Raw genomic sequence first — 24,101 nt, 5'->3', positions numbered from 1 at the left:
TTTTTAAAGAATTAGTGAAATTTTAAAATGCTATAACTTTGGTCACTTTTGAAATAAGAGCTATGTCTCACTAAACGATGAAAGCAACAATTAGCAGGAATGTTGTGAAATGCTGATGTGTGACAAATGTGACTTTCATCTATATGAACCAATTACAAAAATACTTAATTGTTCAAGAGTTTTGGAGTACCCCTAAAAATATTTTTAATTAAAATTTTTTTTCAATTCAATGTTAATTTATTATATAGAACAGATTGACAGAGTATTACACATAAAATTCTATGCTAAGGTTTATTGACATTGATAATAAGATTTGATTATATGGTTTATTGGCATATTATTGACATTGTTTGTGTGCCTTTTAAATGGGTTGAATTTTTCTTATCTTAAATAGATGGAATCGTTCTTATCTAATCAGAAGTAAAGAGTAGTAACAGTAAAATACAAAGTAAATAAGATTAATGTATTATGTGGAGTTCCTCGGGGTTCTTTACTTGGCCCACTCTTTTTTTTTTTAATATTCATAACAGTTTACCAGTTACCATAACAGTTTCATAGCAAATTTCTTAATAAATAATTGCCCCTATTTATTTTGAGTCAAGATTATTTCAAAATGACAAAAAAAAACTTGATGAATGGTTGTTTGAGTGGAAACTGTTGGGAAAGAGGTGGTTTTACTTGATTGTTTTGAGGATGATACCCCAATGGGAGTTTCTAGGAATAAGAATTAAAACATTCAAAATTTTATATACCAGAGTATTGAATCCTTATAAGGGTCAATATTATATTTATTTCCTGAAGAGTATTGATTTATTATAAGGGTCAATACTATATCCATTTCCTGAAGAGAATCTGTTATAATACTACATAATTTTTTAACTTATTTAACACTGATGTATTTTTATGCTCTTTTTTTAAGTAGTTATGCGCGCACTCTCCTTATAATATAGGTTTATTTTCATTGCTTGTTGTAATACTGCTTCTTTGTTGTTGTACTTTATGTCTAATAAATTGAGTAGTTTTGTTATATCATGTTAATTGGTTTATCACATATTTACTACAACTAAGGCAATCATTTATAATTGTTTTGGTTTTTGTAAAATGTTTTTGTATATTTATTTTAAAAATTCTTATAGTTTTAATTAAATGTGTCCTATTTTTTATCTGAGACTGATGACTTTGTGTTGCGTGAAGATAAACTGATTTATTCTGTTGATCGCCATTTGAGAATATAAACTAAATGTTAAACGAATGTTTCCAGGGTACATAGTTTTATAAAACAAGTAACTCCACTAAAACGATCAACTCCACTAAAATGGTATGAATTATAATTAAGTCTGTACTAAGTGTAAAACAAATAGTTCCATTATAACAACATGAATTCTGATTAAATATAAACTAAGTATATAACAAATATTTCCAGCGGTAGGGTATTAATTATAATTATTGATAAACTTAGTATAAAACAAATAACTCCACCAAAATGGTATACATTTTTAAAACAAATAACTAAAGCAGTATAAATCATAATTTTATATAAACTAAGCATAATATAAATAACTCCACAAAACCGGTATAAGTTATAATTAAGTATAAACTTAAGTATAAAACTAATAACTCCACTAATAGGGCATACATTTTAAATAATAGTTTTATGTATACTTTATTTATTTTATATAAAATTTAAATAATAAATTTTATATAGATTTTTACTTAAATAATAATTTTATTATGTGTATAACTCCACAAAAACAGTAAAAATTATAATTGTACATAAACTAGGTTTAAAAGGTATAAAGCATAGTTAAATATAAACTAGATATAAAATGAATAATTCCGCCTAAACTGAATAAATTTTAATAAAATATAAACTTAAGGGTATACATTAAAATTACATATAAACTATGTATAAAACGAATAATTTCACTAATATGGCATACATTTTTTTAATTTAAATTACTCCAATAATGTGGTGTTAGATTAAATATATACTTAGTATATAACAAATATTTCCTGTCAAAGGTCATAGCATATAATTTAATATTAACTGAATATAAAAGGAATATTTCCCTAATTATAATTGAATAAACTAAGTACAAAGCGAATTGCTCCACTTAAAAGGTATAAGCTAAAACTAAATATGAATTATAATAAAACAATTTCCAGTTAAAGGGTATAAATTATAATTAAATATAAGCTAAGTATAAAATGAATAGTTCTACTAAAACGGTTTACATTTCTACAAAACGAATAACTTTACTAAAACTCCACTAAAAAATAGATCGTAATTATATTTAAAATAGTTATAAAGTGAATAGTTCCATATATATGGTATAAATTATAATTAAATATCAATTAAGTATAAACAATCATTTCCAGTTAAAGGATATGCATTATGGTTTAATATAAACTAACATAACTAATAAACAAATATTTTCAATAAAGTAGTATAAACTATTATTAGATATTAACTAAGTATAAAATGAATAACTCCTCTAAAATGGTATACATTTTAAACAGTATATGAGATAAACGTGATCAGTGACTAAAATTTCCTTCTCTTTACTACCTGCTTTTATACTCAGCACTTGTCCAATTTTTTTGATAATTGTTCAACTAACATCTGCTCTAATAAAATTTTATCTTTTTCTCTGAGGCTTTTACAGGTGTATGTGTTCTATAAAGTAACTGAATTCTTTTGGGATCCAGTTGCGAAGTTATACAAAAAAAACTTGATGAATGGTTGGTTGAATGGAAACTGGAGTTGAATTTTAAGAAGTATAAAATAATGAATTTTAGTGTATATAATAAAGATATTCTTATTTCATGATAAATGGTGCTGAACTAAAAGAAATAGAAAAATCTACTTTCGAAAAGATTTCGTTATTTATATTTCCAATGGTTCAAAAAGGGAAAGATATCTAAGAATTGGTGCAAGTGAAGGAAATAGCATACTTGCAATATTAGATAATACATTTTTGTATAAAGATAAATACCTCATGATATTACTTTATTGCGCATTTGTTAGACCACATTTGCAGTTAGCGATTCAAGCTTAAAATCCCTATTATATAAAAGATATCTTTTAAAGTTCATATTGTTTATCTAGATACACTAAATGTATATATATATATATATATATATATATATATATATATATATATATATATATATATATATATATATATATATATATATATATATATATATATATATATATATATATATATATACATTTAGTCTTTTGAGCAGAAAATGTGTCCTTTTTGGTAATGATTCATCATAATGGGAGTGCTGCTACTTGACTATGGGTTTAGTTACTTTTTTTGCTGACTATGAAAGTTAGCGAAAAGATTTGGCAAATGTATATCTATATACACTGTAGCAGATATGGTAAAAGTTTATGTAAAACAATTCAAATTTAATTTATTGATAATTATGATAGGTAATTACTATTTTGTTTTGATATTTGTTACTTTTTTGTGATATTATTTTATCTATTTAATTTACATGATAATAATTTTACACTATTTTTAATTATAAAATAGTCTATGTTAGGTTATATTATTTGGACTAAAAGATGTAGAATTATAACTATTTTGTTATTAATATTATGATTACTAGTAGTAATATAGTATTAATTACTATTTATAATGATATTTATAATAATAAGGGTATAAAATATAACTTGCTCACATACATACACACTAACTCTACATACACATTTCATACAGAATACAAAATAAGTTTTTTTTTTTTTTTTTTTTTTTATATATATAATTATTATAGTAGTAGTAGTTTTTTTTTTTTTTTAAATACATTGCAATGTTTTCAGTTAATAATTCCTCAAGAATTTGAATTACCAGATGGCAGAAGAGCTGAAATTAGTATTTTGGTATGTTTTTACTTATTGATATATATATTTTTTTTCTCTCCATTTTTTGTCATATAAAAATATAAATACAACCACTATTTCCAATATACAGATGGCCGGGGCAAGAAGAAGACACAATTTGTCTTATCGCCAAGCCCCGAACTATGATTACAGCTATTATATTATTATTATTAAGTTTGAAATTAAATTGGTTTTGGATAAATTTTTTTTTTATTTTTGCTAATTTATATTATAAAAATATTTAATTTAGTACAAGAAACTTTATTTCAGGATTGCAGTATTGGTACTCCTGTAGTTGATGATAATAATTTTACCTCAAAAACTCAAAGAGTTTATCCTGCTGAGGTAATTTAGTACTAAATTTCTGGTTTTAAAAGATTTGATTCAGTTTTATTAGAAGATTAAAATGTCTTGAATAAATTCTTTATAGTGTAGAGAACGTCACTGTACATACAAAGCTAAACTAACTGTTACATTGCAATGGAAGATAAATGGAGTATTACAAGGCAGTGTGACAAAATCAATTGCTCAGGTGCCTGTGATGGTTAAGGTATATGTTTTATTAAATTAAAAAAAAAAAATAGCTTTTTAGTTATTCCGAATTGTCACAACATTATTACAGTCAAGTGCTTGTTATCATATTAACCAATGCACTTTTTGTATATTAAATAATAAGTGACTTTTTAGATAAGATACTTCTAAATAATTTTTGAATAGTGTAAATAGACTTTATAAAATAAGTTCTCTATTTAAGTATTTTAGTTCTACAATAATGGAGTATTGTTTGAAATATTGGAATTAGATGATTGTTTGAATATTTTTTGTTAAATAATATGAAACAAGCATTTTTCCCATTTCTAAAACCTTTAAACATAATATAAGAAAATCCCAATATTTTATTCAATAGAAATTTACATTTATAGAATTTTAATTTAATGTTAAAATAATACTTTAGAAGTTGTTTAGTCTTATGCAAATCAAAGAAATATCTTAAAATCAGTGTAAACATCTAAGAAATTTGTGGATAAAATGTTACATGTTACATTTTATGCTTAGTTGCTATTTAGTAAATAAAATTTTTAACCTTTTTTGAATTATTGTTATATTTATCAGGACATCTTCTTGTGTGCTTTTAATGTTCTTTAAAATTTTAAATAGATAAATATTGTGTTCTTAAATAGTAGATTTTATAATTTGAAATTATAGACTAGTTTAATCAATTTTCAAAATCAAAAAAAAACTTTTCTTTTACTTTTTACTTTACTTTTTTAGTCAAAAAATTGTTCACTTGCAAACCTTACACCAGCACAACTAATAGAAAAGCATGAAGAGGCAGAAGAATGGGGCGGGTACTTTATTGTTAATGGAATTGAGAAAATTTTGAGAATGCTTGTTATGCAACGAAGAAATTATGTAAGTTGTTTAATAGTTATTTATAATTATTAATTTATAAATAGTAATTAGTAATTTATAAATATTTATAAATAGGGTCAATAAATGAATTTAATAAATATAAATCTTATCTACTCAATTCACAAAAATTCATTTTTGAGATTTGTGATGAAACTCTTTTTACATGACTGAAAAAAAGCAACTTTTCAAAGAGTCACATACAAAAATATAAAAATCTTTAAAAGTAAAAGTCCTAAGTATATAACATTATTGAAAAGTTTATAAAATTATAAACAAATCTATTTTTTTTTTTCCATAATGGTGGAAAAAGAAGCAATTTTTTAGGGGTTTTATCATATATTTTTATACTAATTTTGATCTAGATAATGAAGTCATTAGTGACGTTGAATTTGTTCTATTGCATTTTAAGGTGAGGGCACCAGGCTGTGATTGTATATTCTAGATAAGATGGATATAAGATTTGTAGAGGTTTTTCTGGATTTTTACTTTTCTGCTAACAATGATATACTATAAAACACTTAAAATTTTATTTGCCTTAACAGCATTGCTGAATGCTTGACTTGATTACTTCAAAATCATCATCATGTATTCATCAGATCATTGATATAGATTCTAAACAGTGTTGGACTAGGACCTAAGCCTTGGAGAATGCCACTAGTAACCTGTTCCCAATATAATGTATCGTTTCCATGAAGGACATATTTTCTGTTCAAAGGACGGGCGTTAATCCAATTTATAACTTTGCATCAAATCCCATATGATTTAACCTCTTTAAGTAACATTTTGTTTGTTTGCATAACTTTTTTTTTTGAAAAAAAAGGTTATGCAAATTGGTCTGTAGATTGTTTTAGGACTTTCTGTTATGTATTTCAACACTTTTATTTCTGAAGTTTCTTTATTTCAACACTTTAGGTTTGTGAAATCAGGATTGCCTAGCATATTCACTACACTATATTACTTATTATTTGCTAATAATGGTTTAAGGTGATAATTGATATCTTCCTTTCCAAAAATCATTTGGTCATCAAGTTCAGGATGATCTTGAATTAATTTTGTCAAAATTTTCAAGCGAGTTAAATCTTAAGCTAATTATCACAACTTTTAGATCCTCCAGTTTTTGTCCAATGTTAAGAAAATTTTCTTAAAGTGTGGTCAACAAATTTTTTTGTCAAAAAGAAAAATTGGTGGGTTTTAGATATATTAAAGTAGACAAAGATTATCTTTGAATGTCAAAACATCTTTAATAAAATTTTGTGCAGGTTTACTTCTATTGACTTGACTTTAAGGAGAATCAAGATGCAGTACTATGATACTATTTACTACAAACAGGTGTATTTGAGTATCGAATTATTGGGGAATTATTTATTATAATACTAAATAGTATTATAAACTTACATAAAGAAATTGTTTTGTTCAAATTTTAATTTATATACATACTTTTGGTATAAATGTTTTTTGCCTTCTTAGCCTTTAGCTATGGTGCGTAAATCATGGAAATCTCGTGGTCCTTTGTTTACTGAGTTTGGTGTGTCAATACGCTCAATACAAAAAGATCAGTCAGGGAACATGAATGTTTTACATTATTTAACAGACGGTTCTTTCACTTTATCATTTATACATCAAAAAGAACAATTTTTTGTACCATTGGCTCTTATTTTAAAGGTAATTTCACAATTTTTTTGTACCATTGGCTCTGAATTTAAAGGTAATTTTTTGATTTTTGAAAGAAAAAGTTCAAATTTTAATTTTTATAGTGTAATACTTTTTTTCTTATAAATTTCTTAATAAGCGTTGCTTAAAATTACTTTTGATAACCAGTTTAGTTACATTTGAACCTTTTTAGAATGTTTTGATAATGTCTTTAAATTAAGATACAGGAATGTGTCGAAAAGCAATAAGCAAAGCAAAAAAGTGGCAAATAATAGGTATGAAAAAAAAAGTTATAAACAAAAAATCAAATAGTTAATCCACGACCAGTAACAGAATTAGCATGAGGATTTAAAGTTTCAGAATCACATCAGAAATACTCTGAGAATGTTTAAAACACCAGGTGGCATCTAATGTCATCCAGGATTTAGAAGGTTAAAAACCATACCAATTTTAAATAAAAAATGCCAATGTAATTATCTTCAAACTTTAAGATATGAGTTGAAAGCTACTCAAAAATAATTTCAGTCTCAATATGATATGAGTTGTAAATATAACTATGAAAAGTTTGATAGCTAGACCTAACACTACTTTTTTTATTTTTAATTGGTTTGCGTTAATTCAAGCTACAGATATCAGCTCACAAAGTGGTATAAGGAGAGGTGGTGTTTAAATAAGTAGTAGCAAGTGATTTTCAATGATGAAAGTAACTTTGAAGTAATTAATAGAAAAAGCAAGGTTCTTGTTAAAATATTTTATTTGGAAAAAATATAATTGCTTTTTGTTGTCCTCAGATTGCAAGGTGGTAGTGATAGTGGCAAGATGGCAGTGATAGTGGCAAGGTGGCAGTGGAAATATTGGTATTTAAGCTGCTTTGATTTAATATATAGAGATGCTAGAAAACTACATGGTTTCATCATTAGATATGTTGATTCTTTTGTCCTAGCCAGCTTGTTTATTAGATTTAAATCTAATCAAATTTATTTGGCCAAAATATTAGTCTAGATCCATAAATAGCCAAGAACTAGATACCATTTAGATAACAGTTTCAACCAAAATTGGCAACAATCTTATCAAATTGATGCAAAAAAGATGTGCATAATGCAAAAAAGTGTGCTAGGATATTTAAGTTTATTTTTGTTGATTTTGACAGTTCTTTTAATGATAATTTTTATTATTTTTTTTTATAAAGTTTTTATATGCAATTGAACCTTTTGGTCATCAAAGAAGCAAGATTTGTTTTAAAAATAATTTTTTTGCTAAATAAATTGAAATACTACTTCTATTTGATACTTTAAGCAACAAAATTTTAACCCTTCGTTAAAAGTTTAAATGGCATTAAAATTATTTACTTCATTATTTTCAGAATGATTTGGATTATTGCTAATAAGGTTTACTGAATATCTTTAGGCTTTAACAGCTAATTCAGACCAGTACATTTACAAACAACTTCTTCATGGAAAAGAAGATGATATATTTTTCAAAGATGTTGTTGTCAATATGCTTCGAACTCTTAATGATGAAAACTTATTGTCTCAAAATGATGTTCTGAAGTATATGGGTAGGTTATTAATCAACTAATATTTATTAGTATATTTTTTATTATATATCTATTTTTTAGCATTTATTAATATATATCAATCTATGTATATCTATTAGTATACATATCTATTTACATGTAATTATTAATATATATCTATTTACAAAATAAATAATAAAAATGAAAAACAAAACTTCATCAAGTACATGATAGAATTAACTTGCTTGCACGAGTATTAATTATGTTTCAAAGCTGTGTTTTAGAGAAGCTGTGTTTTCGAGAAGGATTATAACAATAAAATTAATTTTTTTTTTAAAGTTTGTTAATTATAGTGTCCTCTCAGCTTTAAATAGGAAAAAAGTTTTTAAATGAAAAAATTTATGTGAGCAAAAGGCTTAGTAAACAAATATATTTTAATGTTAATGATATGAATAAAATGTGTTTTTTATTTATGTTTACATAGTTTCAATATTATAGTTTTTTCCTATATTTGAATATTAGTTGATCTTGTTTTTGAAAAAATTAATTGAATCTGAATTTATTGCATGTTGTGGCAAGGTATTCTAATCTTTAGACATTCTATTTGTGGTTAATCAAACAATTATTAATAAAAGTTTGTGGTAAATTGTTTTCTTCTTTGATTTTCTGATTAAAGTTGTACAAAATGTTAGTTTAAAATTAATCTAAGTTAAAATAATCTGTAAACGAAGTACAAAGAACAAAATTGAGTGTAAATTTCTAGTTGTTAAATCGTACAGTATAATATGAACAAAGATGAATCAAATACTTGCTGACATACTAAGATGAGTAATAAGTTGTTTTTGAAACTAAAAATAAACTGATAAAAATCATAAACAATTAAATACCGAAACTAGCATGATATAAAATGAAGAGTATACTGAAACACAAGCAATCAAGTATATAACACCAAAATTTACATTCCGCTGTGTTTTGTGATAAGGCCATATAGGCTTTTAGGAGCTCCTTAATAACTACTAAGTTTAAAAAAAAAAAAAAAAAAACATGGTATAAAATTGTTGTCAGCTAATTGTGGTAACAAATAAAAATAGATGTTTTTACTATAAATATCTATCTTTTTGACCATAAATATTCAACTTTTTGACCATAAACATCCACCTTTTTTACTATGAATATCTACCTTTTTGTCTATGAAAACTATGTCTATGTTAATTGTAAATAGCTAGGACTTCTATTAAACATAAATGCCAAAGCCTGCTATTCTTAGGTCACCAAATCTTGTATTTCATCTCAAAAACTAGGCTCTCGCGACTTTTGGAGTATTTTTAACAGTATCAATAACAAGAGCAAATCTGTTATTCCACCTCTCATGTATGGTTAACCTCACCCAAAGCTGAATTGTTTGCCAAGAACTTAGTGTGGTTGTGGTGCAGTGGTTAGAATGCTTGCTTTAGAAGCAGGAGATCCAGGTTCAAATGAACTCTGGACATATTTCCCGTCATGGTAAGGAAGGAGGCTTGAACTTCCTAGTTAAATGCACTTTTGTGTTGCTCTGTGACAAGACCGTTAGGTCTTCTTTGGGTACCTAAATAACAAAATTAAAAAAACAAAACAACTTCTCATCGATATCATCTTTTGATTCCATGCATTCTACCTGATATAGCCGACAAACAGGTTGATCCATTGCTTGACGTTTGTATCACTCCAGCTTCTGTATCTGAAGTGATTTCCTGCTTAGACTTTTCTACTGCTTGTGGTCCAGACAACATACCTGTTACATGTGTTCTCCGGAGCTGTCATCTATACTCTCAAAACTATTTAACAAGATTTTTGTTTTTGGTTTGTTTTTTCAGTAACTTTGCTTCCAACAAGGCTGCAAGCAATCATTATTAAAGTTAGAAGTTACTGGAAGACAAATATGAATTTTTTAGAGCAAGATAACGATTGACAGAAAACTTAAAATATTGCAAATTATATGAATCAGGAAAGCAAGATAAAGGAAGCGAATTCAAAAGAACTGATGTTTGAGGAAAAAAAACTAGACAAATAAGAGTTTTTTTAACACTGAGGAACAGTCACAGTAAAAGAGACTTAATTGAATGATGAGTAACACAAGAATGTATTTTAGTAGATGGCACAAACACTAAGCATAAGAGATGCTAGCTCTTTAAAACAGTGCTCATTATAGTATTTAGTAAGAGTTATCCTAGTTGATGAAGGGTAGATGACTCATTGAGTACGTTACCATTCATAAATATGGGAAGATCTAAATTATTGCGATAATGATTGGCTAGAAAAAATTGGGTTTTACTAAAGATTACCAGCCACTGTGAACCCCATGCTGTAGCAGAAGTAAGATCCTTTTTAAGCTCAAATGCCCCCTCCGAGCAATCAGAAAGTGTTGGCTTCTTTTCAAGACATGAATAAATGGTAGTATCATCAGCGAAAAATGCCACCTTATGTGTGAGAGTATCTGAAACATTGTTAATATAGATTAAAAAGAGTGTAGGGCCAAGGATAGAGCCTTAAGGAACCCCTGAAATTACAGGATATGAAGAAGAGTGCTGTCCATCGAGGACAACTGTGATCAACTGTAAACTTTGTATCCTATAACTTCAAGGGTTCCTCAAGATTCCATTCTTGGCCCTATACTCTTTTTAATTTACATTAACAGTCTTCCAGAAAGATCCCAGAGACGAAGTGCTTGTTTTCTAGCCTCCTGGAAAACAAATCCGTTATCCCGATTTTCAAAAATTCTTAAGAGTGATCTGACTCATCTAACTACAGTCCCATTAGTCTTCTTCCTATCATAAGCAAGGTTTTTGAATCTTTAGTTGACACTTTCATCTTGAATCTAATAACTTCATTCTCTCATCTTGAATATGATAACTTTCTGGTCATCAATATGGATTTCAATCTTCTCCTTCTACAACTGGTTTGCTAACTGTAATAACAGATACGTTTTATTGTGCATTACATAAATGTGGAGAGGTAAATTATCGCTCTCGACATTTCTAAAGTCTTTGATAAAGTTTGACATGCTTTTCTTCTCCATAAGCTCTCCTCTTAGGGTGTATCAGGTAAGATCTTTAAGATTATTGAATCCTTCCTTGCCAATAATAGTATAAAAGTTGTCTTCTACGGACAGCGCTCTTCATATCCTGTACCTTCAGGGGTTCGTCAAGGTTCCATCCTTGGCCCTATACTCTTTTGTATTTACATCAACGATCTCCCAGAAATTTTCACATCAAAAGAGGCATTCTTTGCTGATAATACTACCATTTATTCTTGTCTTGATACAATTTATTCTTGTCTGATAGTTTGGAGAGAGCATTTGTGCTATAAAAGAATCTTACTTCTGCTACAGCATGGGGCTCTCAGTGGCTGGTGAACTTTAACTCAGATAAAACTTATTTTTTCAGCTAATCGTTATCGCAATAATCTAAATCTAATCAATAATCTAAATAACCTATATTTATGAATGGTAATGTACTCAATGAGTCCTCTACCCTTCATCTTTCTAGGATTAATTTCGGATTCTATTCTTTATCTCTATAAATCTCAAATCTGTCCTTGTATGGAATACTGTTGTCATATCATCCAATGATATGGCAACAATATTTCTTTCCTCTTTAGACAAGATGCAAAAATGCATTGTAAACATGTTGGACCTGCTCTTGCTGCCAACCTCCAACCATCATCCTAAAGTTGCTTCTCTTTCTCTTTTCTATTAATTCTATTAATGTGCCATCTACTAAAGTTCATTCTTGTGTTACTTGTCATTCAATTAAGTCTCATGTATTTACTGTGACTGTTTTTAAGTGCTCTAAAAATTCTTATTTATCAAGTTTTTTTCATTGACCACCAGTCCTTCGGAATTCGCTTTCTTCATCTTGTTTTCTTGATTCATATATTTTGCAATCTTTTTTTAAGTTGTCTGTTAATCTTTATCTTGCTCTATAAACTTTATCTTTTCTCTTCCAGTAACTTCCAACTCAAATAGTGGTTGCTTGCAGCCTTGTATGGTTATGTTGATGATGTTTAGTCATGATAAAAAACTAAAGAACAGAAATATCATAGGATGCCATTTTTTAAAATCATGTATAATTTAAATTATGCCAACTGGTAATTTAATAAAGATATATATTTGATTATTTATATATATATATATATATATATATATATATATATATATATATATATATATATATGTATATATGTTTTTTAGCTCTAATTTTTTTTTTACTCCAATCATATAATGCCACTATAATGCAACTTTTTGTTTACAGGTTTACAAAATATAAATTTATAAGTTATTAATGTATTTCTAAATTGTTTTATCATCTAAACCCAAATTTTATTATAAGTGTTGTTTAATAATCAAATCATAAAGTTAAACTTATTAATTCTTTGGAAAGTTGATTTACTGAATTTCTTTGCAGGAATGCGTTTTCGAATCAAAGTCAATTTACCAGAATGGACAAGTGATGAAGATATAGCAAAATATATGTTTCAAACCTGTGTACTTGTTCATCTTGAAAAAATTACAGACAAATTTAATTTGCTCGTGTTTGTTTGTTTTATTTTTTTTATTTTTTATTGATAGGGTTTTTGTTTTAAGAAAAACTTTATCAGTTATGTTTGTTTTACTTAATTTTATTTATGGTTAGTTATATGACCCAAAAGTTGTTTGCTCTTGCCAATGATAAATGTGCTGCAGAATCACCGGATAATCCAATGAACCATGAGGTTCTTCTTGGTGGGCACACATATTTACTTGTATTAAAAGTAGGAATTTTTTATTAATTTTTGTTTCATAGGCTATTTATAATCTAATTTTACAATTTATAGGTGTATTTTATTTATCAATTTTATAAAATCAAGTAGTTTGTGGTAATTTTAAGTTTTAACATTTTAAAGTTAATATTTGCAGTTACTGTGAATATATAAAGCATGAGATGAGAGAAGGCACTGAATTTTTTTATTATATGATTTAAGTATTTTAAGCCGAGCATAGTTAAAAATTTGATTAAAAACTTACAAAAATATTTTTGTTTAATCAACTTTTTTTTATTAACCTAAAATCATTAACCTAGCTTTAAAATTTTGTTTGAAAATAAAAAACGTGTTGATAGGTTATGCAATTTAGAATTGTCATCCTAAAAAAAATTTTAATTTAGTGTCTATTTGAATAATTTCCTTTATAATTATAAATATAAATTTATAATCATAAATTACTTAAAATATTGATTATACCCTTTTAAATATCAAATGAAAGCAGTGTAAGGTAGCAATAAGTTGCTAATATTGTGATGATTTATTTCATTCTTTGTCATCTAAAATACTGTTATACTCATTATTTTGGTTTTATATTAGTTTGATTTTATGGTTACAAAAACATTTGATCTTGTTTAAATCGCTGATATTTTACATTAGTGGATGTTTGAGCTGTTTAAATCTACTTTTCTTGCAGAATGCAGGTTCTGATACTTTCAACTCTTGATTAGCATTTTTTAGAATTACACAAAGTTTTAAATTCAGATTTTTCTTTTGAAATTTTTAATCGTCATCATTGAAATTTGAATTTTTTTAATAATAGTTGTCTTTATTATTTGAGGCAATTCTTAAACCATTGTTCCTGTTCAATAGTACTGAGGATTTTTATAGTATAATAGTACCTCCTATATGTTTGTCAAAAATTTATTTAAAGTGATTCCCTTATTTTCCTCTCATAATAGTTATCATTTATAGAAATTGTTTTTGGGTGTATCTAGTTGAATATACTGTGACATTCTTTGCAATGTTCAGTTCCCTCAGAAGCATGTGAATTGTCTTAAATGCTATTTATTTGGTGTTCAATGCTTCTTTTTAAATTTCTGTTTTTTATTTCCCCATAATAAATTCCCCCACACAAACATGTGAAATCTCATAGAAGGTATGTTGATGGCAGTCATATTTGATTCAATCAAAAAGCATAACAAATTTATAGTTTTATTAAATCAACAAAACTCAAATATCAATCCTGCAATTATTACAGTTGTGCCATATTTGGTTTGGTTAAAAAGCATAATAAATTTATAGTTTTATTAAATCAAGAAGACTTAAATATCAATCCTGCAATTATTAAAAATAAAGTTTTCAAAGGTTTTATTTCACAAGCTACCAAAATCTATTTCGAAAAATAGGTTAACAACAAGATATCATTTATAATTGATATATTAGTTGAAAGCGGTCAGACCTAGAAGCATTTGCTGCAAACTACCTATTAAGTATAAATTTAAATCTTAAAAATAAAAAAAAGTTAGTTATAAAATTTGAAAATGTTTTAATAACAAAGCACTACTGAAACATAGACCAAAGCAAGGAAAAGCACTAAAAACATGTCGCAGTTATTTATACAACACCCTCCCCCTCCCCCCCCTCAATTTAAATCAATCTACAACAATAAATCTGATTTAATACAAAATAGTAATTCTGGGGTGGACAAGTTTAAATGTTTGTGTGGGGAAATTTATATCAAGCAAACAAAAAAGGAAATTAAGAGAATTGCAAAGAAGTATTGAACACCAAATATATAGCTTGAACAGCAATTAACATGCTTTGGGAGCAATTAAACATTGCAGAATGTCACAGTAAGTTCAACTGGATATACTCAAAAAATTGTATAAAAAGGAGAACTGAATATAAAGTCTGAGCTATGTGTCATAAATAAATATTTTTAGTTTAATGTTAAATTGTGTTATGTGCCCAACACAACACAATAAAAACCAGTTATGTTCACTGTAGACGTAGTTTTAATAACTGCTACAGAAGTAATAAAATTCGTCAAAAGTGTTATTAGTAAGTTTTTCCTTTCATTTCAGAGCTTTATTTTAAGTACTTATTTGGTTTTTAAATTCAGTCAACTATCATAAATGGAAAATAAAGGAATCTCTTGAAAATTATATTGATTACTAGTTTGATTCGTATTAATTTTATTAATAAATTTATTATGATAGAATAAGTATTTTGTTTGTGTTGCGTTTCAGATGGAATATGAAAAATACAGTGGATTTTTGAAATTGGCTTATAGAAATTAGTTTCAGGGGTTGAACAAGGCCTTTGAACATTTGACGTGTGCAAAAATGATCATTATTTTTAAAATTTTTATTTAATTTTGCTTCTTTTTAGACCCATGTTGAAATTTCAAGATTTTTTCAGGATTTTTTTTTAAACTTTTATTAGACACCTGTCAAATGTTCTAAAGTGTATTTTTTTTTTAATAAGTTATTTTTTAAAATCTACTGCATTTCATTGTATATAAAACAAAGAAGTTTGAATCAGAAATATAAAAAAAATGTTATTTGGACCACCAATTTATATTGCTCTTGCAATATATGTTGTTTTTTGTTTAAGGATAAGTTGGAAACATGGCTGAACTTGCTCAAACCAGCTATATTAAAGGAAATCAATAATGCTAAACACCAAAAAAAAGTTGAGTTATCCCAAAATGTTATTCTAAGCTCATTTAAAAAATCAATTGATATTGGAAAGCAAATGGAATCATTTCTTGCCACTGGAAACATTTTATCAAAATCTGGATTGGGTCTTATGCAAGTTAGTTGAAACATGAATAGCATTAATAAAAATTATTATTATTAATTGTAGTTATATATATATTTTTTTTTGTGCTGTTTTGAGTGCTATTAAAAATTATTTTAGGCAACAGGCATGAGTGTCGTGGCTGACAAATTAAATTTTATGCGTTATTTGTCACATTTTCGATGTATACATAGAGGTGCTTTTTTTACTGAAATGAGAACAACAACTGTACGAAAACTGCTTCCTGAAGCTTGGGGTTTTTTATGTCCTGTTCATACGCCTGATGGAGCTCCTTGTGGCTTGCTTAATCATTTAGCTGCAGCATGCAAGGTATTTGTGTGTGTATATAATTTGAACCACAGATAGGTGGTTTATTATATTATTAACTTTTGTAAGATAATTCATAACATTATCTTGTTAAGTATCTATAGTTTTCTAATAAAAATTTTAAAAATCTTTTTGTGAGTATATAAGTCTACAAAAATTAAGTTAGCATTTTGAAAAAATTTAGTAGTAGGTGTCACCTTTAAAATGAAATTAGAAATTTAGTATTTATCTGTCAGAGCTATTTTTAAATGAGACTTAGTTACTTATTATATTAAGGTAGAAAATTCAAAGTATCCAACAATTGACTTAATAAAACTTTTGGTTAAACTTGGCATGCAGTTGTGTGATATGGACTTGGGTTTAGCAAGTGATTCATATTCAGTTTTACTAGATGGCTGTGTTGTAGGAAGATTGAGAAGCAATATATCAGAAGAAGTTTGCAAGAAACTTCGAGTTTTTAAAGCTTTACAAAAAGAGATGGTATTATAGGTTTCATTTTTTTGTTTGTTTTTTTGTTTATGTTATTATGTTTATACATATAATAATAGATAATATAGATAATAGATAAGGACTCTGATGTCACACTGAAATAACCTGCTACAGTACATACACAGGCTGTCTTAAATTTTGCTGCCGCCAGGGAGTGCTACTACATTGACTGAAGGTTTGGCATGGGAAAGCAATCTTAACTTTTATAATTCTTTATTTTTTTCTGAAAATGCCGTATAAAATAATGTAAAAAAAAAAAAAGGTAACAATTTGTTTAATAAAAATGCTATAGTATATATATATATATATATATATATATATATATATATATATATATATATATACACATACAGGGCTTGAAATAACGAACTTTTTTCTATCAGACAATTTGTCTAATAAAGACTAATGTCTTTATTAGACATTTTTGCCGGACATGTTCGATAAATATTAAAGAAGTACAATTGAACGCCATTCCTGAACATGCATAAAATATTTTATTTTTACACAATAGGCCGGGTGAATAAAAAAAAGCTATTGCTTTTACTCAGTAATTGGTCAGCTTTGCGTGAACAAAAATTTCAGCAATCTTGCTTAAGTTTTTATTCATGTAAAGCTGAGCAATTCCTGAGTAAATTGCTTAACTTTACGTGAATAAAAATTTTTACAAAACTGCTGAAGTTTTTATTCATGTAAAACTGACCAATGAATGAGTAAAAGCAATTGCTTTTTTTAATCACCCGGCCTAATATGTTTTGACAACTGAAATGTGCTGAAAATAAAAAGTAAATTTGTAAGATAAATTATCTAACATAAAGAAAATCTAAAAAAAAAAAAAATCTAAGCTCAAAAAACTTAAATTTGAAAAGGAAAATATATTTACATTTTAAAAAAATACTATATTAGCGAAATGCTTTGTAAATTATTAAATACATAAATTATTATGTAAATATATTAAATACATAAACTATGTAATTATTAAATACATAATTAAATATGTAATAAAAATGTATAATAAAAATACAAAATTATTAAATACATAAATTACTCTGAAAATATATTAAATACATAAATTATTAAGTTAACTTATTGCTTTATTAAATAAAGTAACAAATTAATTATGTTTATAACAAACCCATCCCATTCAAATCACCAAAGATTATTATACGTTATTACATTTATATAAATAAGTATTTTTTTTATAAATTTTTCCATACTATTTCTAGGATCAATTTTATAAGCACTTTTAATAGTAAGCATTTTTAGTGCAAAAACAAATGTTACATAACAACTCAATTTTAATTGTGTAGTAAAGAGTACTGGTTTCTATAAGCATTAAAATAACTATTACGCTAAAATTTTTATAAAATAAATTTAAAAGGGGTTTTAAAAGCTAAAATATTTTTTTTGAAATTTATAAAAACCATCGTACAAAAAATAAAATAAATACTAAAATATAAATTTAAATTAATAACTAATTGCAGCGTTTTAATATGAATGATAAAAACCGGGCTACTTAATTCTAAAAAATGTAATGCTTTGGCATCTTTTAACTGGTGATGCGGAAGTTATCGGACAAATCCTAATTTCATTATTTGAGCATAATAATTAGTTTTTGTCGTTTTATGCGTAGGCATAAACGTTCTATAAAATATAAACTTTATTATTTGAAACACAATTATTTAAAATGAGGTTAAATGCAGCAGAACGAGAATCTTTTCAAAAGCGACTAAAAATGTTTTTTTTAAATAAACCTAATATAAAAAAAAAAAATCGTAAATCATTTTGGAAAGGAAGGATTTGTTCGAAGTACAATATATGATAACCTAAAAAGACTTGAAACTGTTCAATTGTTTTCTGATAGAAAGCACCCTGGTCATCTGACATCCTGGACTAGAGAAAAGAAAGCCGAATTAACGAGACTTCGAAGAGGGGTTAGTCAGAGAAAAATAGGTATTAAATTCGGTGTAAATCAATCGACCATTGGTCGTCAGTTAAAAAAAATGAATATTAAATATAGAAAATATGAAAAGACTCCAAAATACACTATAGAATAACAAATAAAGGCAAAGAAAAGAGCAGGAAACTAGTTAACCAACTCTATAACACAAAATCGCTTCTAGTCATCGATAACGAAAAATACTTTTGTTTTGCAGGGGACAACATGCCTGGAAATTCTGGATACTACACAAACAACAAAAAGACATGCCCAGAAAGTGTTGGTTTTATAGAAAAAGAGAAATTTTCAAAAAAATTATTAATGTGGATAGCCATATCTGACTGTGGTATGTCCGAGCCATTGTTTCGCACTTTCAAGGCTGTAGCGATCAATTCATCAGTCTATATTAATGAATGTTTAGAAAAACGACTTCTTCCATTTATTCACAAGTATCATGGAGACTTTAACTATTTATTTTGGCCAGATTTAGCAAGTTCTCATTATTCTAAAGATTCTCTAAAAAGAAAAAAAAAGTTCTAAAAATAAAGTTTATATACAATATAATATACAATACTAAATTTATTAATAAATTTTGGAACAACTGAAATGATTAAAAAATAAATGCACATAAAACATGTCGGACAAAATGACCAATAGATGTCATTTTTTAACGGACACGTGCCGGACAATGTTCGGTGTCTCGCGCTTATTTCGAACCCTGTATATATATATATATATATATATATATATATATAGAGTAAAATAACTAAATAAATATAACACTCGATATACTTAAAACATTACTCAGAGTTTCATGCTAATAGAGATCATCAGATGTTACAAATCTCAAAGAAACAACGACAAAAAGAATATATTAAAAATACAGTGGAGTATATATATATATATATATATATATATATATATATATATATATATATATATATATATATATATATATATATATATATATATATTATAGTTGTTATATTTACATACGCTAAAGTTTGCAGCCATGTAGTATAAATTGATATAGTAGGTTGATCAAAAAACCATTTATGAGTAATAAAGCATTAAGTGTGATTTAATTTATAAAAAGTCATGAAAGCGTAAGCATTGAAAAAATTGAAAGAGTTATATAATTAAAAATTACAGATTTTATGCCCTTTAAATGCAGCAAGCTCGATTGTTTGTTTAATTGAATAAAACTGGTTGTAGGGAAAGCGGAATGATGAAAAAATGATTAATATCGAAAAATAACTGACTGGAACCCATTTTAATGATTAAGATCGAAAATGTGATTTTCAGATTAATATCGAAAAGTTTTTATATCGAAATTCACAAATGCGGAACAATATCGAAAACGGAATAAGATCGAAAACTCGTTTTAATAATTAACATCGAAAATGTGATTTTCTGAATAATGTTGAAAACAATAAAAACGGAATAAGATCGAAAACTCATTTTAATGATTAACATATTACACTTTTTTTTTTTTTTTTTATAAAAAACAAGTACTAGGAGAAAATCTTAAGAAACTTTTAATACTAAGTCACTTTTCAATAAGAAACTTATTTAAGAGTTCGATGAATATTTCTCAACTTTTCACCTAAATATTGCAACTTTACATGAAGTTAGCATTTACTACAATGGAGAACAGTAGTTTAAGTGAACAGTTAATTTGCATGCACAACAAATAGTTTAATTTGCACGTGCATTGAAATTCAATCTGATTTAAAACTTGAAATTTAAGAAACTTAAATTTCAAGTTTTAAATGTCATTAGAAAACTTATCAGTATAATATATAAGTTTGCACACCAAAAGCACTGTTTAAAAAATTGTCACAGTTTCAATGGTTTCATTTCTCAATCAGTTATTATCAATTTTTATAACTGAAGCAGTTTTTATTATGTATGGAATTTTCCTATTATTATTACTATTAATGAATGCACTTAACAATTTTCTATTGTATACCATTTTTGAAAAGTTTAGACTTAAGTTTTTTTTAGTTCAAAGTTTTAGTTTATATTGTATAAATTATACAATTATACAGAATAATTACTACACTTTAATTTAAAACCGCAAAATACTGGCCTTCTATTTATTCTGCTTTTGGAATTTTCGAACCTATTCTTTGTTTGTCATTTTCGATACTATTCCGGAAAGTCCCTCTTTTATTTTATTCCTTTTTTCACTTTTTCCATTTTGATATTATTCTGAAAAGTCCCTTTTTGATTATATTCCATTTTTCATAACTTCGATCTAATTCTGTTTTTTGAATTTTCGATAGTATTCCTTTTTTCACAATTTTGATGTTATTCCGGTAAGTCCCTTTTCGATAATATTTCTCTTTTGAGCTATTTCGAGATTATTCTGCTTTTCGGATTTTCGATCCTATTTCTTTTTAAACAATTTCGATGTATTCTCTTTTTCGATATTTTTCCGAAAAGTCCTTTTTTGGTATTATTCCTTTTTTCACAATTTCAAGATTATTCTGTTTTTCGGATTTTCGATACAATTCCTTTTTTTACAATTTCGATGGTTATTCTCTATTTCGATGTTATTCTCTATTTCGATGTTATTCCCGAAAGTCCCTTTTCGAGATAATTCAGTTTAGCTGTTTTCGATATTGTTACTACTACCCCTGGTTGTACTTTTCAGATATCCTTTAGATGCTTTTCAGAAACCCTTTAGATTCAGCAGAGAATTTTAATTTAAACCCATTACAAATACACAACAGTTTTAAGATTTTTTGTTTTCTAATTAAATTTTATGCTTTTCATAACATTTTGGTTTATATCAGAGTTGTATTGGAATTTGTTTACAGAAAGCCCCTGAATTATTTTGTTAACATCATTATAAGTATATTAGCAGGACTTTTCTGGAGTTTAAAAAAAATACATTTACATTTAAATAACATTAACAATTTTTTTTAAATCTACATTTTATTGAAATTAAATAACAAAAATCATTTATAAAAATCTCTTTTTATATTTTGATTGAATATTATTATCTTTAAGATAATAATATTCAATCATAATACTATATAAGGGATTTATATATTACTTGTTATATAAATGTTAAATTGTTTTTATCAGAATTCAGCTTTTCCACAAATTTAGCACCTAACTACATTAAATGCTTTCATGTATAGGAAAGATACCAATATAGGTATCTTTTTTCTACACATTTTAACTGTCATGTAAAAAAATATATACAAAGATTTTATATATATGTTTTATATTTTTATAGGTTCCTCCAACTATGGAGATTATATTTATACCAAGAACAAAGTTTGCAAGTCAATATGAAGGGATTTTCTTATTTACTGATGTCGCAAGAATGATCAGACCAGTGCGAAATTTACTTACAAATACAATAGAATATATTGGCTCATTTGAACAGGTTATAATTTAAAGTTAGCTTTTTAATTATTTTAAGTCAACTTGAAACAAATTACTATTACTTTCACTTTATTTCATTATCTGGAAAAAACCACATCTGATAATGTTAGAAATAAAAGCAACTTTTAACTTTTAGCAATTGAATAAAGATTTTGCTATAAGTTTTGATTGTTTTAAATATATTAAATTTCTGTTACTTTTTTTAACAACTTGGCTAATTATAATTCAACAATAATATTTAAGTTAATGCTTATAATGATTATTAAAGTAATTAGAAAACGACTGTTAAAAATTACTGTTAACAATGGGTCACTCAAAGTAGTCTGATTAAAAGAGTGACATTATTAACTTGAATGAAACCTGCAAAGGTGTGACACTATTAACTTGAATGAAACCTGCCTAGGTGTGATACTATTAACTTGAACAAAACTGAATCTGCAAATGAGTGACACTTTTTGTTTTTGTTGGTATAGCGCTTTGGTGACTTTTGATACAAGTGATAAAGTTGTAAAAGTAGTTCGTCAACAGTTTTGAAGGCAGAAAAATTTTCAAACGCGTCTTTTAAAGCAAGTTCATCAATTCCTGTTCGGATACAGCTGAATCTGTGCTTCCATCACAGAGAACACAGTAAAATCTACAATTTTTTAAACATTCAGTTAATTTGTTTTTAATTACGGTGCCAATGTAATCTGTGAATATTGCAGCTGCACGGTCAGTGCCATAAGAATTTCCTAAATTTGTAACCTTATTCTTCTTTTCTAATGCAATCAAATAAGGATAATCTGTGAATGGACGCTCTCGTTTTGCCAAGTAATACGCAGTATTGAACTTTTTCCTAATGTTGAACCTAATGTTGTTTGTTGATGAATTTGCGTGGCCTCTTTATGTTGCGCACTGCTTAAGTGCGATGCCAGTGAATCTTTTTTTATTGATATTGTTCCTGGTTTGATCCAGGTCATGGAAAACAATTTTGTTTGACTTATCCGTTTTTCAAATTGTTTACATAAACTGCATCTTAATCTTATAACTTCATTTCCATTTAAATCGTATTCTAACTCGCAATTAAAATGTTTTTCCCACTTTTTAACTTTTGATAATCTGCATCTAAGGTTCTTATTTGCATCCATTTATTGCTATTAATTTAAAATTAGCAAGTGTACTAACAAACTTTAAAGTTTTTTTTTAATAACTATTTAGAGTCTATATTGCCTTCCACTATTCTTCGCAAAATAAACTTATAAAAATATCATTAAATTTGCTCATAATGAATGAGCTAAATCGGAATAAAGCCCTTGAGAATTCGAGTTAAGAAAGTGACTTTTCAATCAATTAACTTTTCTTTTTTCAATCAAAATCTTTTATTTCTTGATTCGAATAGGTATTTAATCGTTTTTTTTTTAATAAATTTTTCCTTCCTTAAACAATCGGTCTTTTTCCTGCATTTAAACATTTTTCTTTCTTTTACTTTATGCTCCGCTTTAAAAAAAATTATTGTTACAGAAGTCACTGCAGTTTTATACTGTAAAAGAACACTAAATATTCGCGAATAGAGTATCAATCTTCTAAAATAAAAAAAGAATAATCACGAAAAAAAGAAAGATCGCAAAAAAAAGAAAGATTGCGAAAAAACAAATTTTAAGAAAAAACTAATAGCGAAGGTGCGAAAAGTAATTGCGATTCGCGATCGCGATACGCTTAATTTGAGCCCTGTGTGTATACTTTTAAATATTAAATTAGCATTTCAGTTAATAAGAAATTGTTTTTCTATGAACATGAAACATTTTGATTCTATTTACAGGTATATATGGACATAGCAGTATATTCTGATGAACTTCATGCTCTAGTATGTTGTTCCTATTTTTGTTTTACAATTTGTTCTAATAATTATCATT

At 26.4% G+C, this 24,101-nt stretch overlaps 1 protein-coding gene across 1 annotated transcript in view; it reads left to right on the top strand.

Moving 5' to 3' along the window:
• LOC100212263 (DNA-directed RNA polymerase I subunit RPA2) overlaps positions 1–24,101 on the top strand; it is an 89,623-nt gene that overhangs the window by 15,173 nt on the left and 50,349 nt on the right. The window contains exons 3-15 of the mRNA XM_065810136.1: positions 3,836–3,895; positions 4,166–4,240; positions 4,326–4,445; positions 5,168–5,308; positions 6,776–6,970; positions 8,366–8,516; positions 12,917–13,043; positions 13,145–13,262; positions 15,870–16,070; positions 16,176–16,385; positions 16,659–16,862; positions 22,058–22,210; positions 24,008–24,052. Coding sequence (XP_065666208.1) covers positions 3,836–3,895; positions 4,166–4,240; positions 4,326–4,445; positions 5,168–5,308; positions 6,776–6,970; positions 8,366–8,516; positions 12,917–13,043; positions 13,145–13,262; positions 15,870–16,070; positions 16,176–16,385; positions 16,659–16,862; positions 22,058–22,210; positions 24,008–24,052 — 1,800 coding nt within the window. The remainder of the gene's footprint in view (positions 1–3,835; positions 3,896–4,165; positions 4,241–4,325; positions 4,446–5,167; positions 5,309–6,775; positions 6,971–8,365; positions 8,517–12,916; positions 13,044–13,144; positions 13,263–15,869; positions 16,071–16,175; positions 16,386–16,658; positions 16,863–22,057; positions 22,211–24,007; positions 24,053–24,101) is intronic.

The sequence above is a fragment of the Hydra vulgaris genome, chromosome 11 (assembly GCF_038396675.1).
Source record: "Hydra vulgaris chromosome 11, alternate assembly HydraT2T_AEP".
In the NCBI taxonomy this organism is placed as follows: Eukaryota; Metazoa; Cnidaria; class Hydrozoa; order Anthoathecata; family Hydridae; genus Hydra; species Hydra vulgaris.
The sequence above is the reverse complement of the archived record's forward strand: the minus strand, read 5'-3'. Positions and strand labels throughout refer to the sequence as shown.